At 58.7% G+C, this 15990-nt stretch overlaps 1 protein-coding gene across 10 annotated transcripts in view; it reads right to left on the bottom strand.

Annotated features, from left to right (window-relative positions):
* PACSIN2 (protein kinase C and casein kinase substrate in neurons 2) overlaps positions 1-15990 on the bottom strand; it is a 131798-nt gene that overhangs the window by 2174 nt on the left and 113634 nt on the right. For 5 of the 10 annotated variants that reach the window (XR_002343859.1, XR_002343861.1, XR_002343860.1 and 2 more), the window contains 5 exons: positions 14462-14617; positions 10393-10568; positions 8111-8231; positions 5065-5186; positions 2443-3168 (listed from right to left, as the gene is read on the bottom strand). Coding sequence is in view for 5 of the 10 variants with exons in the window: in XM_021091420.1 (XP_020947079.1) it covers positions 2443-2639; positions 3046-3168; positions 5065-5186; positions 8111-8231; positions 10393-10568; positions 14462-14617 (895 nt within the window). In the remaining 5 variants the exon portion in view is untranslated. The remainder of the gene's footprint in view (positions 1-2442; positions 3169-5064; positions 5187-8110; positions 8232-10392; positions 10569-14461; positions 14618-15990) is intronic. The other 5 variants (XM_021091420.1, XM_021091421.1, XM_021091422.1 and 2 more) reach the window with 2 other exon arrangements.

Below are 15990 nucleotides of genomic sequence, written 5' to 3'. Positions count from 1 at the left end.
GGACGCAGGCTGCGGAGAGGCGGGCCCGTCCCGCGGTCCCGAGCACTGAGCTCAGGGCCTCCGTCTCCCGATTAGAGGAACCAGGCCTCCCAGCACACCGAGTGCCGGCGCGGTCTGGAGCCTCCCCATCGCTCTGTGTGCTCTCGCGGGTTGAGTTCTCTTTTGCTTATTGAAGCAGGACGACCCTGAGCAGCAGAGGCAGCAGAGAGATGAGAGAGGGGCCGGCGGATCCCTGGTCCCTCAAGGAGGCGGGCCAGGGGACAAGGACCAAAAGTGCGACCCGGGCTGAGCTGGAGGACGGTGTAGGCCTGCCGTTCTCCTGTTCAGGGCGCACAGAGCAGCCCAGAGCCAGGGGACGGGAAGGAGCCGCTGGCTGCTCTGGCCACGACCTCCCTGCGGAGACGGCTGTGGGAGACGGTGGAGACGAGCCGCCTGAGCTGTTGTCTTTATTGTTCAGTTTGCAGCCCTGTATTTCTTATTGGCATTTTGGTCCATTTTTCAGGCTCAACTGCTTTTTCTCCCTCGGGCAATTCTGACGTACGTCGCAACATCTCCCTGACTCTCTGTCTTGTGCAGCAGCAGTACTGATCCCGATGCCTGCAGGGCCAACACCCGGGGCTGCCGCTGCTCCTGCGCCAGGAGACCTGGCGAAGGCCCTGCCCGAGTTCTTCATCTGTGGGCCAGGGGCGCTGGGAAGACTAAGTGCCATACACGAAAGGGCCCTGGTACACTGCCAGGCACGTAACGAGCACTTGGCAAGTGTGAGTGGTGTTATGCCCACGTGAGAGACGCCCAGCTGCGTCTCCCCTGCCCCCCACCCGTGGGTACCGGGCCCCTCTGTCAGCACCAAGGCTCGTGCAGGTCTGACTGGGCAACACCAGGAGCGGGTGCGGGGGCTGCAGTAACAGCCCATTGTCTCCCCCACCTGCCCCCAGCAGGCCGACAATGACAACTGGCATTTATCGCATCCAGCCCTCGCATGGCAAGGCTCCCAGACGGTGGAGAGGTGACAGGTGCACCACGTGAAGACTGCGCCGCCTCCAAAGGCCCAGAAGCAGAGAGCGGCCAGAGCAAAAGACAGAAGGAGGCCGCACATGGGCTGGGGTGCGGGGCGGGGGAGGTCACATCGGGGGAAGAAAGTAACACAGAAAAGAGACCAAACCAGCAGGAACCTTCTGAGGCATAAAAATGAAAACTGGTGATTAGAAGCATTCATTTCAGTTTGCTTCTGATGACCCACTGAGAGCAGAAGTAAACGTTTTAAATCTGAAAACTGCTGACATCCTGCTGTACAGCACAGGGAACTGTGTCCAGTCGCCCGTGACGGAACGTGACGGAGGATAATGTGAGAAAGAGAGTGTGTATAGATGGATGGCTGGGTCACTTTGCTGTACAGCAGAAATCCACAGAACAAATCATACCATAATAAAACATTAAAAAAAATAAAAAACTGCTGATAAACCCAACAGAAGACTTAGAAAGAATGAGAAATTAAAAAATCAATCAACAAACAAAGTAGGAGGGAAACAACCCCAACTAAAGATGCTGGAAAACTCAACAAAGGTGTTCAGAGCCACGTAAGAACTTTCTGCCACCAGCCAGAGGCGCCCGATGATGACCAAGCCTGGGGTGGAGGGTCTGGGGACAGCTGGCTGGCCTGAGTGTGGGGAGAAGGTGGCCTTCAAACACAGCCCCAGCTGGGGTGGGGGTGGGACGTGGGGGGTGGGTCCCAGAGATGGAGAGCGGAGGGCACACTTCAGCCCGTGCTGGCTGAGTCCCGGCCCAGCACCACCCAGCCCTGGAGGGGTGGACGCTGGATCTGGGGTGACTCTGACGAGGGCAGGGCAAGAAGGGAAGAACTTGGCTCCCCTTGGGCCCACATGGCACCAGGCTGATCAAGCCTCTCTGGACGGGCTCCATGAGAGTGCTTTTCAAACAGAGGGCTGCAACCACTCTGGGGAATAGCAACCAGCATTGAAAAAAAAAAGAAAAAAGAAAAAAGAAAATCCCCACACGCAGAGCTCACATAAATCCAGATCCAGACTATTCCGCAAACCCAGGGTTTCAGCTACTGGCAACACAGGTGTGTTGGTGGTAGGCGTGCACACCACGTGGCTGAGGGTGGAGTGTGGAAGGTGCTGCCCTGAGATGAGGCTCTGCAGGCCAGGGCACGCCACACGCTTTTCTGGGGCTGGGTGGCCTGGCGCGCAGCACTTCCCGTGCGCGGCCCTCAGCCCTGCTGGGGCGGCGTCCTGGGCAAAGGCACGTGGGTGCCGCGCTGTCTGCTAAGCTGTGGGGCTGAACATCTGCTACTTTTGAAATGGGTGGGGGGCGGAGCCACAAGCCACAAAAGCAGCGCGAACTGTAGCAGACCGAATACAAGCAGCCTCCCCTGCAGGGTGGAAGTCAGTGCCCCAGATGCCAGCCGGGGAGCCCACCCACCGGCCTTGAAGCTCAGCTCATCGTGCTCCTGCCCTTCGTAGTCGTAAAGGGCCCGGACCCGCACTTCTGTCCCCGAGGTGGCGTCCTCGTCAAACGGATTTGAGTCCCCATTGGCGTCGGTGGAGGAGAACGGGTTGTTGGACTCATCGTCTGACCAGTCCGTGGGGTAGCTCTGGGTCTTCTCGTAGCTGCTCACACTGCAAGAAAGGGTTGACACGCGGGCCCTGAGCACGGGGCCGGCAGAGGCCCTGCCTGTAGCCTCAGTCCCCGGCGGGGAGGCCGCAGGAGCCTGGGGCTGCGCTGGGACTCCTTCCGCAGCCACTCTGCGTGGTCAGGCTCCCGGCCCGCAGGCCTGTCTTGCCGCGCTGGTGTGCCAGGGCCGTGACCAGGGCGAACACAGGGCGGAGGAAAAGCAACCACAGACCGTTAACTGGCGCCCCCTCCCCGAGAGCTGGAGCAGGCGGGAGTCCAGCCGCGGGCAGCCGGGCCACCTCTGCAGGCCTCATGCATTGCTTTGCGTGCCGAGGGGGAGACCCTGGACAGAGAGAGGAGAGACAGAGGGCGAGCGAGGTGGGAACCAGAGGGAAACGGTCGTTCACCAACTTTTTGGCCTTAACGTCCTCCTTCTCACTGACGGTGCTCCCCGTGTCGTCCTCGTCCTCGAAGGGGTTGTAGCTGGACAGTGACTGCGCTGACCGTGCGGGGTTGCCCGGGACACTAAGGTCACTACGGGGAGAGAGAGAGCTTTCAGGGGACCCCAGCTCGGCGGGCCCGTCCTGGCGCTCCCAGCTGCAGGATCACAGGGCCAGGGTCTGAAGGGACGAATCGGCTCCCCATCAAACGGGAGAAACATGTTGTCTGAGCAGAAGGATGGCTTTAGCAAAGCGCTCAGCACGACTGTTAAACACACTTACAGCGTCTAAGAGAGAACAAGATTTCCAAGGTTCCTCCTTGTGTCTACACCCAAGGAGCCCGGGGTGGGGACAGGTTACTGCTGGGGCACCAGTGCTTCTGGGCCCGGGCTTCTGTCCACGGTTCTCCCCGCCTGGCCTCGTCCCCGCTGCCGAGAGCAGACCGGCAGGACGGCGGGGGGAGGGCAACGGCAGGGAGGCTCCGGGAGTGACCCAGACCCCAGCACAGCGCACCCTCTCCTTCTGACTACAGAAGCGGCCAGCAGCCTCCACCCTGCCTCTTCTGGGTCTGCAACTGCCCGAATCAGAACCAGAGCTTCTGAATAGCCCTTTCTTGGAAGAAAGAAGGAAGCCCTCCTATGTTCCAGAGAAAACCCATCTGCTCAACTAATCAACTGCCCACTCTGTGCCAGGCCCAGAGGGACGAGGAAATTTGACCTCAGCCTGGCCTGAGGGCTGAGACCCACGGGCAGCGACATGCAGTGACTACAGGTGCTAAGGACATAAGACAGGCCCCGAGAGCCTGGGGACCCCACTGTGGGCCTCTGAGCTGATGGCCTGGAACACCAAGCACCGGGCAGGGCTCCCCGGGCCAGCACCACCTCCACCTCTGAGCCAAGGCAGCACGGAGCAGGCACACAAAGTGCTGGGTGCATGGCTGCGTCAGAGCGGGGAAGGGGAGGCGAGGCAATGCCTCAAATGCCACCAGAGTGACCCCAAGTGGCAGCAACTGCCTCATGGGTTTCAGGCCTGGCAAGGGGCCCTGGGCCTAAGCTGCTTGCTGCCCCCACCATCTGGGCCACGTATCTGAGGCCACCAGGCCCTCCTCACCCCTCCTTTCTCCAGCTGCTTTCTGACAGGAGGTTGGGGCTGGGCAGCCGAGCTGGTGACCTCCCCACCCCCGCCCTTGGTCACACAGGTGCTGGCCTGACCCCCAGCACGGTGCCCACCGCTCTAGTCACTTAACCAAGCCCACCTGCCCAGCCAGTGGCACAGCAGCCGAATGACAACCAGCCATGTCAGCAGCCCAGGGGTACAGAAAGGCTTCCAGAACGTGTCCTGACCGCTGACCCTTCCCAGGAAGCCGCAAGCCTGAGATGTGTTATCCTGCCACGTGGCAGGAGGCAGCCTCAGCTCTGCAGAGGGCAACCGTGCTTCGCTGCTGGACCTCTGAGGCCGCCTCTAACACATGCTTCCCACGGGGCTCTAATGACCTCAGTGCCACCTCTTTGATCCAGGCTCAGTTTTAGCCAAGAGTGGGTCAGAAGTCACCAGCGTTCTCAGCCAGGAGCTGAGTGGAAGAGGGGACACTTGTCCCACCCCTGAATCCACACCAGCGGAAGTAAGTACAAACCCGGCCGGGACACCTGAAACCACCCGAAGGACAGCACCCAGAGTGACCTCCCCTGGCCGCGTGCATCACTGGGGACATGCAGGGACCACACCTGACATCAGATCCTGCCCTCGTTCAGGGCCTAAAGCATGTTTGTGGCAAAGGCTCCCCCTCTGGATCTGTCTGCAGTTCCGGCACCAGGTGGACTGATCGTTCTCCCCAGAGACGCCCCTGGGCCACTGCCTGGCAGAGCTCGGGCACCCAGGCTGTGTGGGAAGATGCCCTGGGGTTCCCTGCAAGGCCCCAGGGGGGAGTCTCCTGGTGTCCCAGGTGGGGCACCCCAGCTCTGCAGAGGACGTAGGCTGCCCCACTGCCCACCTGCTGGGCTTGTTCTGCAGAGCCTGGTCGCCCGTCTGGTTGATGCCGGTCAGCGTGACACCATCGGCGGTCTTCTTCTTCTCTCTCCGGCTGAGAGTTCGGTTAAGGTCTGCGGACCACTCCTGGCAAAGGTACCGAGGGACAGAAAGCAGGAAGTTCATTTGTTTGCAGCCGCCTCCGTCTAAAACCCCAGCCAGGGAGCCGGTGGTCCATCCTGCACAGTTAGTGACCGCTAGCCTCGCTGCCTCTGCTCCCCGTTATTTCCCGCAGACCTCAGGCTCCTGACACCCACCACTGACCCCTCCTCACTGTGCGAGGAGGGGACTCCTGAGGGGGCCTGGAGGTTGGCACCAGGGACGGATGATGACGAGAACACCTGGACCAACAGGCAGAGCTCTTGCGTGCCAGGCCCGGGGAGCCTCTCCATCCCGCCCCTGCCCCCAGGGCACTCAGCCTCCGGCCCCTGAGGCCAGCAGGCCGTGGCCCCATCAGGTCTCCTCGAGGGTTTCACACCTAGCCTCTGAGGGCGTGGCTTTCAGGGCTCAGGAACCTCCCGTCCAGGCCCTGAGCTGTGCGCTCCCTAGCAGGGTGAGGGAGCTGGGTGCGGGGCCTGAGCCAGCCTGCAGTGTGGGAACCAGGCCCTGGGTGCAACCAAAGTCAGGGGCCGGCGTTGCTGCTGGGGCGACAGCTCAGCTCCGAGGAGCAGCGCTGCTCTGGCCCCCGGCTGCCCAGGACGCCCTCCTGCAAAGCCAGGGCTCACCACTTTGCAGCGCGTGAGCAGGCTCCTATCCACTGCACTGAAAGCACGGGACCCCTGGGAGGGCCTTCGTTTCCAGGAGAGCCCTTGTGGGCACACATTTAACGACTCCTCTCCCAGCCCAGGCGCCCCTTCCATCCGTTCCCATCAACTTGAACAGGATTTACATTTGGGGCGATGGAGCCCACAGCTCTGCTCACATGTAGTTAAGGAATTTCAAAGCTAGAAGCCACCTTAGAAATATCAGGTCTAACCTACCAAAGTGTCAGATGAGGAAACTGAAAGGAAATATGACTTGTCCACACAGAGCTGTGGCAGACTGGGCCCCTGACTCCAGACTTAGGTCACCTACTTGTTAATTATTTTCTTAACTGAAATAAGTTTACTGTGCACTCAATTGAACTTCAGAGTCCCCATGGTGACCTTCTGAGTATAAATCTGCCCTGACGGGATGGGCTCGCTGTGAAGGGACCATTAACTTGGACCAAAAACCAGCTGGGCTACACTGCAGCCGCAGTTCTTTAAACAGCAAATGCTGCCAGAGCCAGGCTGGGGACACCACACAATGAGCCACACGGGCTGAACACACACTGCAGGAGGCTGGGAATTCAATAAGTTAGCCATAAAATAGGAACTTACTTCGTCCTTGCGGCATGCAAAATAAAAACAAATGATTTCATTAGAGAAAGTCGTGCATGACCCTGTCGGAACTGCCAGCGTGTGTCACATGCATGCATGGGTTCCTGGCCCGTGGGACCCACAGAGAGAAAGGCCACCACGGGCTCTGGCCAGGTACCCACCCCAGGGAGACTGCCTGCCAAGTCCTCCCTTCCAGACCATCTGCTCTCCAAGTAGGGATGAACAACCCTAAGTGACCAGGGGGCGGCCGGGGGTACAGAGCACAGGGTTCCCTGAGCTGCTCCTGAGAGCAGCAGACAGGCCCCGCAGGCTGGGGAATCGGCTGTGCACACAGGATGCATCACCGGCTCGCTTCCACCCCGTGTGCTGTCACCGGGGGAGGAGAGGCTGAGCCGTGTGCTTTCTCCTGTAGGTCCACTTCCACCTGCTACGGCCCGGGCCTCTGCTTTGGCCCAGGGCCTCCATGAAGGGGCACAGCCTGCTTGTGGCCCCTGTTGGAAGCAGATGTCCTAAAGACGGTGCAGGGGGTGGGGTTGGGTGGGGAGGGGGCGGTGCTCAGGTGCAGGGACCCCATCACTTGGAGAAGCTTTCTTGAGAAACTCCAGACAGGAGAGGCAGAGGTATGAGGAGTGACAAAACTACAGGCTAAGATGGGGCCAAGCAGGCTTCTGTGTGGTGGGCCTGGGGCAATACCCAGTATGTACCAAGTCACTGAGTCCCCCAGCCACCAAGATGGTGCTCTGGTTGTCCCCGTTTCACACACGGGAAAACCGAGTCTCACAAAAGGTCAAGGACTTGCTGAGCATCCCACAGCTGCTAAGTGGTGAAGTCGGGCCTAAGTGCAGCCTGGGCCCTGGCTCAGCCAGGGGAGGCCACGTGGTCTGAGCCCAAAGCAGAGGGGGTGGCCTCGGGCACCTCCTTGGGGAGGCAGCAGCTGTGGCCCTATGGGCCCTCCCGGCCCCTGCTTCACCGCAAGGCAGGCAGAGTCCATCCCCTCAGAGGACTTGTGGCAGGACTTGTGGCCACTGCCTTCTCTGCTACTGTCAGGAGGCCGGGTGGGACCTGGGGACCCAATTCTAGGGCTGGGAGCGTCTTGAGATTCCCCAGGCCCTTGAATTTTCCTTGTAGAGATATCTGATGGCCCACACCCATGCCAAGGGGAAAAGAGGAAAGTTAATTCTACACCGAAGTTGGCTGAATTTATACAAGCAAATAAGGAAAGGACCCTCATGTGAAGGGTAAGAACAGCTACACGCGGCGGCCATGCTCCCCTTCCATCGTGGGCACTGCGGCCACTCCTTTCCTGGCCACCCTGCAGGGCTCAGCAGGGAACCAGGGGTCCTGCATGTCCTGCAGCTCCCAGGACTCACTGCGAGGGAGCACCGTGGTCAGCACGTGACTGTCGGCCTTCTCAGTGGCAACAGACACAGCTGCGCTTTTACCAGAGATTCAGGAGGCTCTCTGGTGGCGCCCCAAGCCCCCAGAACATTAAACATCCTCTTGGTTTCTAGGGGCAGCCGTGTGTAAAGGCTGCCTCTAAACAGGGCACAGGCCGGCGCTGAGTCAGCAGGAGAAAGGCGGCGTGTAGCTCAACCCTGTGGGCCAAGGGCCTGCCCAGGCCAACAGGCCACAGGGGCAGCCTCCTCTTACCTCGAACTGCGGCCAGTTCATGGACATGCCTGGCCCATGGTTGGCTCTGAACCACCTCAGGTCCTCCACCGCGTCGGCAGCTTTGATGCTCTGCTCCAGGTCATGGTAAATGTTTTTGTAGCTAAATCAGAGAGATAAGCATGATTCTTCTGGAAGGAAGGGAAAGCCACCCTTCAGCCTTGCCCAGGGCCTGCCCACAGCTGACACCACCATCTGCGGCTGCGCTAGAGTCAACCTCACAGTGCAGATCAGTCACCTGCCCTGGCTCAGCTGGCTGATCATCTGTCACGCACAGATGGGGACAGACAACCTTGGCGCGGAAGCTACAGCTTCAGCTTTTGACAAATCAGCTTTAAATCAAACGAGGTGGCACCAACCTGGCTTTGCTCTGTGTCAGATAATACAAAAGGCGCATGTGGGCCACCAACCTGCATGGTCCCTTTCAATCAGGTCCAGGACTGAGTGTCAGGAAAGCTCCCCTCATCCCTTCAAAGAATCTGGCAGGTTTACACTCAGGTGCGAAGACGGTAAAGGAAGCTTGGTCAGTGCTGGCTGGCTGCAGACCCCACCGGCCACCAGGGGGCGCTCCTGTCCAGCTGCCAGCGCAGCCGCCTTCCTGGGAAGCCCACCAGGTCAGGCAGGTGTATATACCACGGGGACCTGGGGTTTTCACTACTAGTTTGTGTGTCTGACAAGGCATTTACCCTCTCGGGCCTTGATGTCCTCCTCTGTCAAGGGGGCATAACGCCACCTGTTCTGGGTTGAACTGTGTTCTCCAAAGTGATCTGCTGAAGCCCTAGCCCCCGGGACCTCAGAATGTGACCTTATTTGGAAATAGGGTCTTTTTTTTTTTTTTTTTGTCTTTTTGCCTTTTCTAGGGCCACTCCAACAGCATATGGAGGTTCCCAGGCTAGGGGTCTAATTGGAGCTGTAGCCGCCAGCCTACACCAGAGCCACAGCAACGCAGGATCCGAGCCGCATCTGCAACCTACACTACAGCTCACGGCAATGCTGGATCCTTAACCCACTGAGCAAGGCCAGGGATCGAACCTGCAACCTCATGGTTCCTAGTCCAGTTAACCACTGCGCCACGACAGGAACTCCTGGAAATAGGGTCTTTACAGAGGTCGTCTATAAATCAAAGACTATCTTTTTATAAAAAGGGGGGAAACGTGGGCACAGAGACAGAGGAAAGACCATCACAGGACTGGCGTGATGCGTCTACAGGTCAAGGCTGAGGAGACTGACACCAAGCAAAGGCTCCTCCCCTAGAGCAGAGCCCTCAGAGGAGCGAGGCCCAACTCCTGGGTTTCAGAATCGCAAGAGTTGTTTTAGGCTGCCTGGGTATGGGTGTTTTGTTTCGGCGGCCCGAGGGTCCATCGACTCCACAGGGCAGCGTGGGAAACTAAGCGAGGCCAGGTCCGTCCACCAAGGACAGGCACACGCATGACAGGAGAGACGCTGCACACAAGAGACCTGGCAGCCCCGCCCCCGCCAGCAGTGCAGGCCCGGGCCAGGGACTTACCTGGGCCTGGCCTCAGGTGCCTGCCAGTGAGAGGGGGTTATGCTGCCTGCTTTACACATACTCAGCAAGATTATTAATTGGTAACAGTGTAGCTATATAGTAATTGTCACTTTTGATTTTTTTTTTTAATACTAGAAAGAGACAAACGGCACGTAATTTCCTATGAATGACAAGCTTGGACTTGTGAGTCATTTCTAAGTGGCTCTGGCCATAGGAATGACAGGAGTCCAGGTCCAGGGTCAGCCTGGACCTCTGCCCTGACGAAGGTGTCATGAGGCCAAAGGCGAGGAAGTGTGGACGAAGTACCCCCCACAGCCTCCGAGTCTCCAGTTAGGACTGAATTTCCCTGGGTCTGCGCTGCCCCAGACCCAGACCGACCGGGAAGTCAGGGAACAAGCTGGCAGCCAGCGGCTCTGGACGGAAAGGACCGCCTAAACTTCCTCAAGGTCAGGGCAGTGCCCGGGACCATGGGACCTGCTCTTGGGTTGAGTTCGCACATGCGGCCGTGGCAGCCCCCTCTTCCTGCCCGGACACAGAGAACCGCGCCCGGAGCTGGCAGCGCGTGGCAGGAGGCCCCCAACTTGGGCCGGCAAGCAGCTACTCTAGGCAGCAGGACACCGCACGGCCTCAGACAGGTGCGCCGAAGGCCCCTCCCTGGACAGGAGAACTCCACAGCTTCTGAAAGCCCTGCCATCCCAAGTCTAGCAACTGCCCACTGACTTCACCGTGATGTACCTGTCCCCTAAAGGACACTTACGCGGCCACATTTGACAGGTCTAGGTGCTTCTGAACCTCCAGCAGGACTTCCCGGAAGAAGTGCAGGCGCTTCTCCTCGAACTGCTGGCACTGCTCAAACACCTGCTCCATGCTCTCCATGTACTGCGGTGTGCCCTGGCTCAGCTCCTTCAGAGACTTCTCGTACTTCTCTTTGGTCTACGAGGAAGCCCAGGGACAGGACATGAAGGCGGATTCCCACGCGGCCCGGTCCCCCTGACTGAGCGAGCACGCCTGGCTCTGCACCGCCGTGCCCCTCACTCAGCCTTGGCTCTCTCCACCACTTGTGAATCCATCAGCATCCAGACTGCTTCTCAGGTGACAATACGAAGAAGCCTGCCACTTTGGGTGACCCCATATCCAAGAAACACCCCACCTATTTCCTTTGTACCCCTAAGTTCCTGCCCAGAGGCCCACCTCACACCCCACCTGTGCTCCTGAAGGGCCTGTGGAAATCCTTGGGAAACAGACCCCCCACCCCCGCCCCCAGGCCTGCCAGGCTCATCCTGGATGCCCTCTGCACCACCGACAGCATCCCTGGGCCAAGCTTCTCAGCATGCCCTCCAGACTCCAAAACCCCAAAAGCACAAGCTCCGGAGTCCAACAGCATTCAGGTTCAAGTCCCAGCCCCTCCACTCCTGAAATGCAAATCTCACTCCTGGCACCTGTCAGGCCTCTCAGCTGGAGTAAGATGCAAACAGGTAGCCTCTGGGGCAGGGGTGGTCACTTGGAGCCCAATGTGTGTGGCCTCAAGCAGCACTGCCACACTGTCCCCTGTCTGTGTTACACATCGGTGTCCTTTCTCCCATGGGCAATGGCTGTGCTGGGTCACCCCTGGACCTCAGATCTCGCCTGTAGCAGCAGTGGCTCAAAAGTTACCTTAGATGCAAGATCACAGGGCTCTGGGCGCCAGACAGACCTGCACCAAGCCTGTGCCTCCCATTCTTGCGTAGCCTCACTTTCCTTCTCAGAAAACGGAGTGCTCTACTGCACAGCCCTCGACCGCAGGCTGCACCAAGGCCCTGCAAAAGTCCTGGCCCCTTCCCTCCAGCCCACCACACCCCCGACAGAGCTGCTCTTCCCCAGATGGCCTCGGAAAGAAAACATTCAAATAGGTGTGGCCTATTTTCGAGGCTGCCAAGGGACAATGTGACAAGACTGTAGCCTAAGAGTCATGGCTGAAGTTGGCACATTGACGTCACAAGGACGTGCCTGGGGTCAGTAACCCCACACAGCCTTCCCTGCCCCCTCCCCTGGCAGTGCTGGGCCAACTGGTGGCCACGTGGGTTCAACAGTTGATGGGACCATCAGAGTGACAGTAGTCTCTTTGGGTAAAGTGAGGGCTGGGGCGGCCCATTTATCACAAGCCCTTCCCTCTAGCAAGACCCTGAAAAGGGAAGTGACTGTGGGCGGGTGGGCTGGCCACCGAGGATGGGGGTTCTTCTGAGGAAGGAAGCGCCTTCCCTGAGCTGCTGCAGGACCCCCTGCCTTCAAGACCACGCCCAGGCCTCGGGCCCAGCCCTGCCCCATTAGAGCAGCTTCTCTGCCCCACTCGGGATTCCAGGTCTACTCGGCACTTCCCTGCTCCCATGGCCCTTCTCTCCCTCATGCTCCGGAAGACTCCCCTTTATGCTCTGAAGAGACCCTCTTCTTGAAGCCTTCCCCAAGCCGCCACTGCTGCCCTCACCCTCTCCTAGTACAAGTGCTTCCTTGTTCTGCTTGTAAGCCTCCTGCTTCGCCTGGGCTTGGGTCCTGTGTGAGCCCAGAAAAAGGCCAGCCCTGACAGAGCCTGGGCCTCCCCAGCAGGGACAGAGCTCCACTGCCGCTCCGGTTGCTCATCACCACCAAGTGCCAGCCTACACGCTCCAGGCCTGGGCAGGAGCATGGCTCAGAGGCCCCCGAGACGCGCCACCATGGGTCTGAACACCAGTGGTTCCATCAGAGAGACACCGAGCAACCACTTCTTGGGACCCCTTCACACACAGTGGCCGCCCCGGAGCCCTCGTGGGAGGCGGCAGGCTGCTCCACCCGCCCTGCGCCCACGAGCAGCCCTGCCCCGCGCAGGCCGCTAGAGAGCGAGGTCACTGTCCTTGGGGAATTGCAAGCACCAAGCACATATAAAGTTCCCAACAAAGATTCACAGGGCGAAGTGAATCACCCTCACATGGACCCTGATATTTAGCAATGGACGTGAGAGGTTCCTTTCCGAAGGACACCGCAAGACGGGGGCACCGCCTGGCCAGGGGCAGACAGAAGGATGTGTGCAGCCAGGGAGCGCTGGTTTAAGGAACTGCTTCAAGAAGGGGGGTGGGAGGAACTGCCCTCTTCTCCAGGCCAGCTCGCGGCCTACAAGGACCACTGTTCCCCAAGGTCACTGAGGCAGGGAGGGAGCCAGGACAGAGCCCTTGACCAAGTGCCGAGGTCATCCTGACAGGTGCCTTAGTCTGACCTCAGTTCCTGGGTTTGTTCTGCCAACGCATCAATTTGGTGGGGGTCTGTGCTGGGTGATTGCAAAACAGGAAAGGCATGCACCTCTCTCTCTCCCTCTCTCCCCCTCCCTCCCTCCCTCCCTCCCTCTCCCTCCCTCTCTCTCTCCCTCTCCCCCCCCCCCCCCCACACACACACACAGAGGCACCTTCCTGGGCACCCAGGTCCCTGGGTACATGTCAAAGGCAGCCCCTAGAGTCCCCGCAGGCCTGTGTTCCTTGAGCACAGGGGCCCTCCCTATTCAGCAGGTAGCCCCAGGTTCCTCACCTGGTCCCACGGTGGGGGAGGCACCTGGGCTGCCTGTGGGGGCTGCTCCCGTGGGGGCTGCTCCTGAGGGAGCCTGACGTGGCTCTGAGCCATGAGGCGCCCTCCTCCACCCTCTCTTATTACGTGAAGACGCAGCCGTGAGGAGCAGCCGAGAGGGCACGGGCCTTCCCACCCGCACATCATTAGGTGGCTTGGATTGAAACTCTTGGACAGTCACTTTCTCAGCCACAGAAGGGAGGTGCCAGGTGCCAGCATCTAATTCCCTGGGGCTCAGAAATGCTCATCTGAGGCCTGAAAGGGTGGGCAGGTAGTAACACATCAACCGGGGCTCCCACGCCCCGCTTCTGGCATCACGACCTACTCCTGCAGCATGTCTCCTTTCTAATTTCATCTCCTCTCCAAACCCAGGCTGGGACTCTCCTCTGCGAAGCCTGTAGCAGGGCAGGTCCTTGACTGGGGCAGCCTCCAGCCACCCAGCCCTTAGAACAGAGCAAAGGAGTGGGTGGGGCGGGGGGTCAAGCCGGGAGCTGAGCACACAGGCCAGACCCTTGCCCATGTCGGCCCTCACTTCCTGGGGACATTCAAATTACAAGATGCTGTCTGTGTTTCAATCCTGGGACTCAGCCTTGCAGGCAGAATCCCTACCCTGCACCTGTGGAGCCCCGACAGTTCTTCTCACTGATCCAGAGAAGAAACAGCAGGGCTCCAGGACGCTGTGCTGGCTCTTCGTGGCCGAAGGCCCTGCCCCCACTGCCCGAGCTCCCACAGCCTCTGCCCACGCCTCTCTGGGGCCTTCAGTGCTCCGCTGCCCTCGAGCTCCCTGCAGTCACAGGGCACAGCTGCTCAGCGCACTCTCCCAGCCTCCACCCCTCCATGGAGGCTCCCTTCTAGACCATCTGGTCCTCCACGCCCCTGCCCTCCGATCCCGGGCTCTTGAACCTTCTTCCAGTGGCTCCCTGGCAGCAGTGGCCCACGCTCCTTACTCTGCCTGCTTTCAAGGCCATTGGCAAAGTGGTGCTCACAACCCTCTGGACCAGCGCACACCTCAGCTCCCCACTGTTGACAGTCACAGCTCCGTGTCCTGTGCTGGCTCTCCCTGCCTGCCCCTGCCTGCCCAGCACCCTGAGGCAGGCACAAACAGCTGTGTAGGGTGAGCCGTGACCCGGAGGCCAGGAAGGTGTTTTGTTGGTGCCGCCATCCATCCCCCATCCGACCAAGCGGCGACAAAGGCTGGCCGTGTGCCAGGCAGGCGAACGGTGAGGGGTGGGCTCTCAACGAGTAACAAGTGCACGATTCACCTTAAGGACGTCTTGCTTGCATTTTTCTACTTTGTCTTGCAATTTCTTCAGCTGTTCGGGGTTGAGGGATGGATCCGCTTTGCTATTGGTTTCTCGAGATATTGCCAGCTTCTCCTCTTTGCACGCTGCGTGGTAGGCTTTCTTGGCTGCTTCTACCTACGGGGAGAATGAGTTCCTGCACGTCACGCTTCAAGTTCAAAATCTTCGCTAGAGGTTGCACAGGCTGGGAAGTGCTTGTGCCATCAAGAGGAGAGGGAAGAGCAGGTACAAAGCGGTGTGTGTAGTACAATTACAACCAGTTAAAACAGAGAAGTTCATTTGGCAAGTGTTGACAGAGTGCCCGCTTCGCTGTCAGGCTCTGTCTGGGCACCAGGGATACGGCGCCAGACAAAGAACCTGGCTCTCGCAGAGCTTACGGTCTAGCACTACAAGACTAGTTAGTACAGAGCAAACGAGAAGGTGCTAAGTGCCCAGGAGGAGGCTGCAGCAGGGAGAGAGGGAGGTGCCCTGGGGAGGGTGGGGGCTGGGGGAGTCTTATGAAGAATGACTGGACATGGAGCAAGACTGGGATAGAAAGAGCCTGCTGCACAGCTGGAAACCTAACACGAGGGGAGGGGAACGCTGGGAGGCAGGGTTACAGGCCACGTTCCATGTGTCTGCTTTGTTTTTGTTTTTGTTTTTGTGTTCTTGGCCACAACCCAGCATATGGAAGTTCCCAGGCCAGCGAGTGAATTGGAGTCACAGCTGTGACCTGAGCCACTGGAGTCAGAGTCTTAACCTCCTGTGACACAGCAAGAATGCTTCCATGTTTTTTAATGACTAGTTAACACACACACACACATATACATGTACACACATGTATACATAGATGCAGATATACACACATATATGTAATTTAATAGACGCTTCTTACTTGAGCCAAAGTCACAGATTTCATTCTAAAGAAAGATGAATCTGTAGCCACGGCCTCATGAGGGGGACAGTGTCATTGTGAACAGGACCAGAGAGAAGAAGGAAGAGAAAGGAGAAGTGGCAAACGCCAAGACACAGAGAAAGGAAGGAAAGCCTCCTTACAACCTGGTGATACAGGGTGATGCTGAGGAGGAGGGACCAGGGAGCTCCTGAGAGAAGCCAGTGGCAGCGTGGGGGAGGAAGTGGCGTGTCTACCCTGAGAAATGGGGTGGGCCAGGCTGCAGGCTGGGGGTCTGCACGTGCTGAGAGCTGGGGCGTGGGTATGACAGCGTCCAGCAAGCCAAGGCTGCGTGACACTCGGTGGTTTCCATTTGCTACTTCTACAAAAATGCATATCGGTATCATTGCAAATCTGAGAGGAAAACCCACAGGAGAAAGAATATTTAAAAATCACCCTATTTACCAGTCCAAAGGGGCTTTTAAGTCTCTCTAACAGACAATTTCCGAGGGTTGGGGGAAAGTGCTGATAGTGGTTACGAGCTAGGATATCAATTTCTAGTTTCTGAGTGCTACCAACAGCTCTTCCAAAACCCTGCTTTTGAAAATGCAGTCCTTAG

Source organism: Sus scrofa, chromosome 5 (assembly GCF_000003025.6).
Source record: "Sus scrofa isolate TJ Tabasco breed Duroc chromosome 5, Sscrofa11.1, whole genome shotgun sequence".
Taxonomy (NCBI): Eukaryota; Metazoa; Chordata; class Mammalia; order Artiodactyla; family Suidae; genus Sus; species Sus scrofa.
Note: the sequence above shows the minus strand (reverse complement) of the source record. Positions and strands in the feature narration are given on the sequence as shown.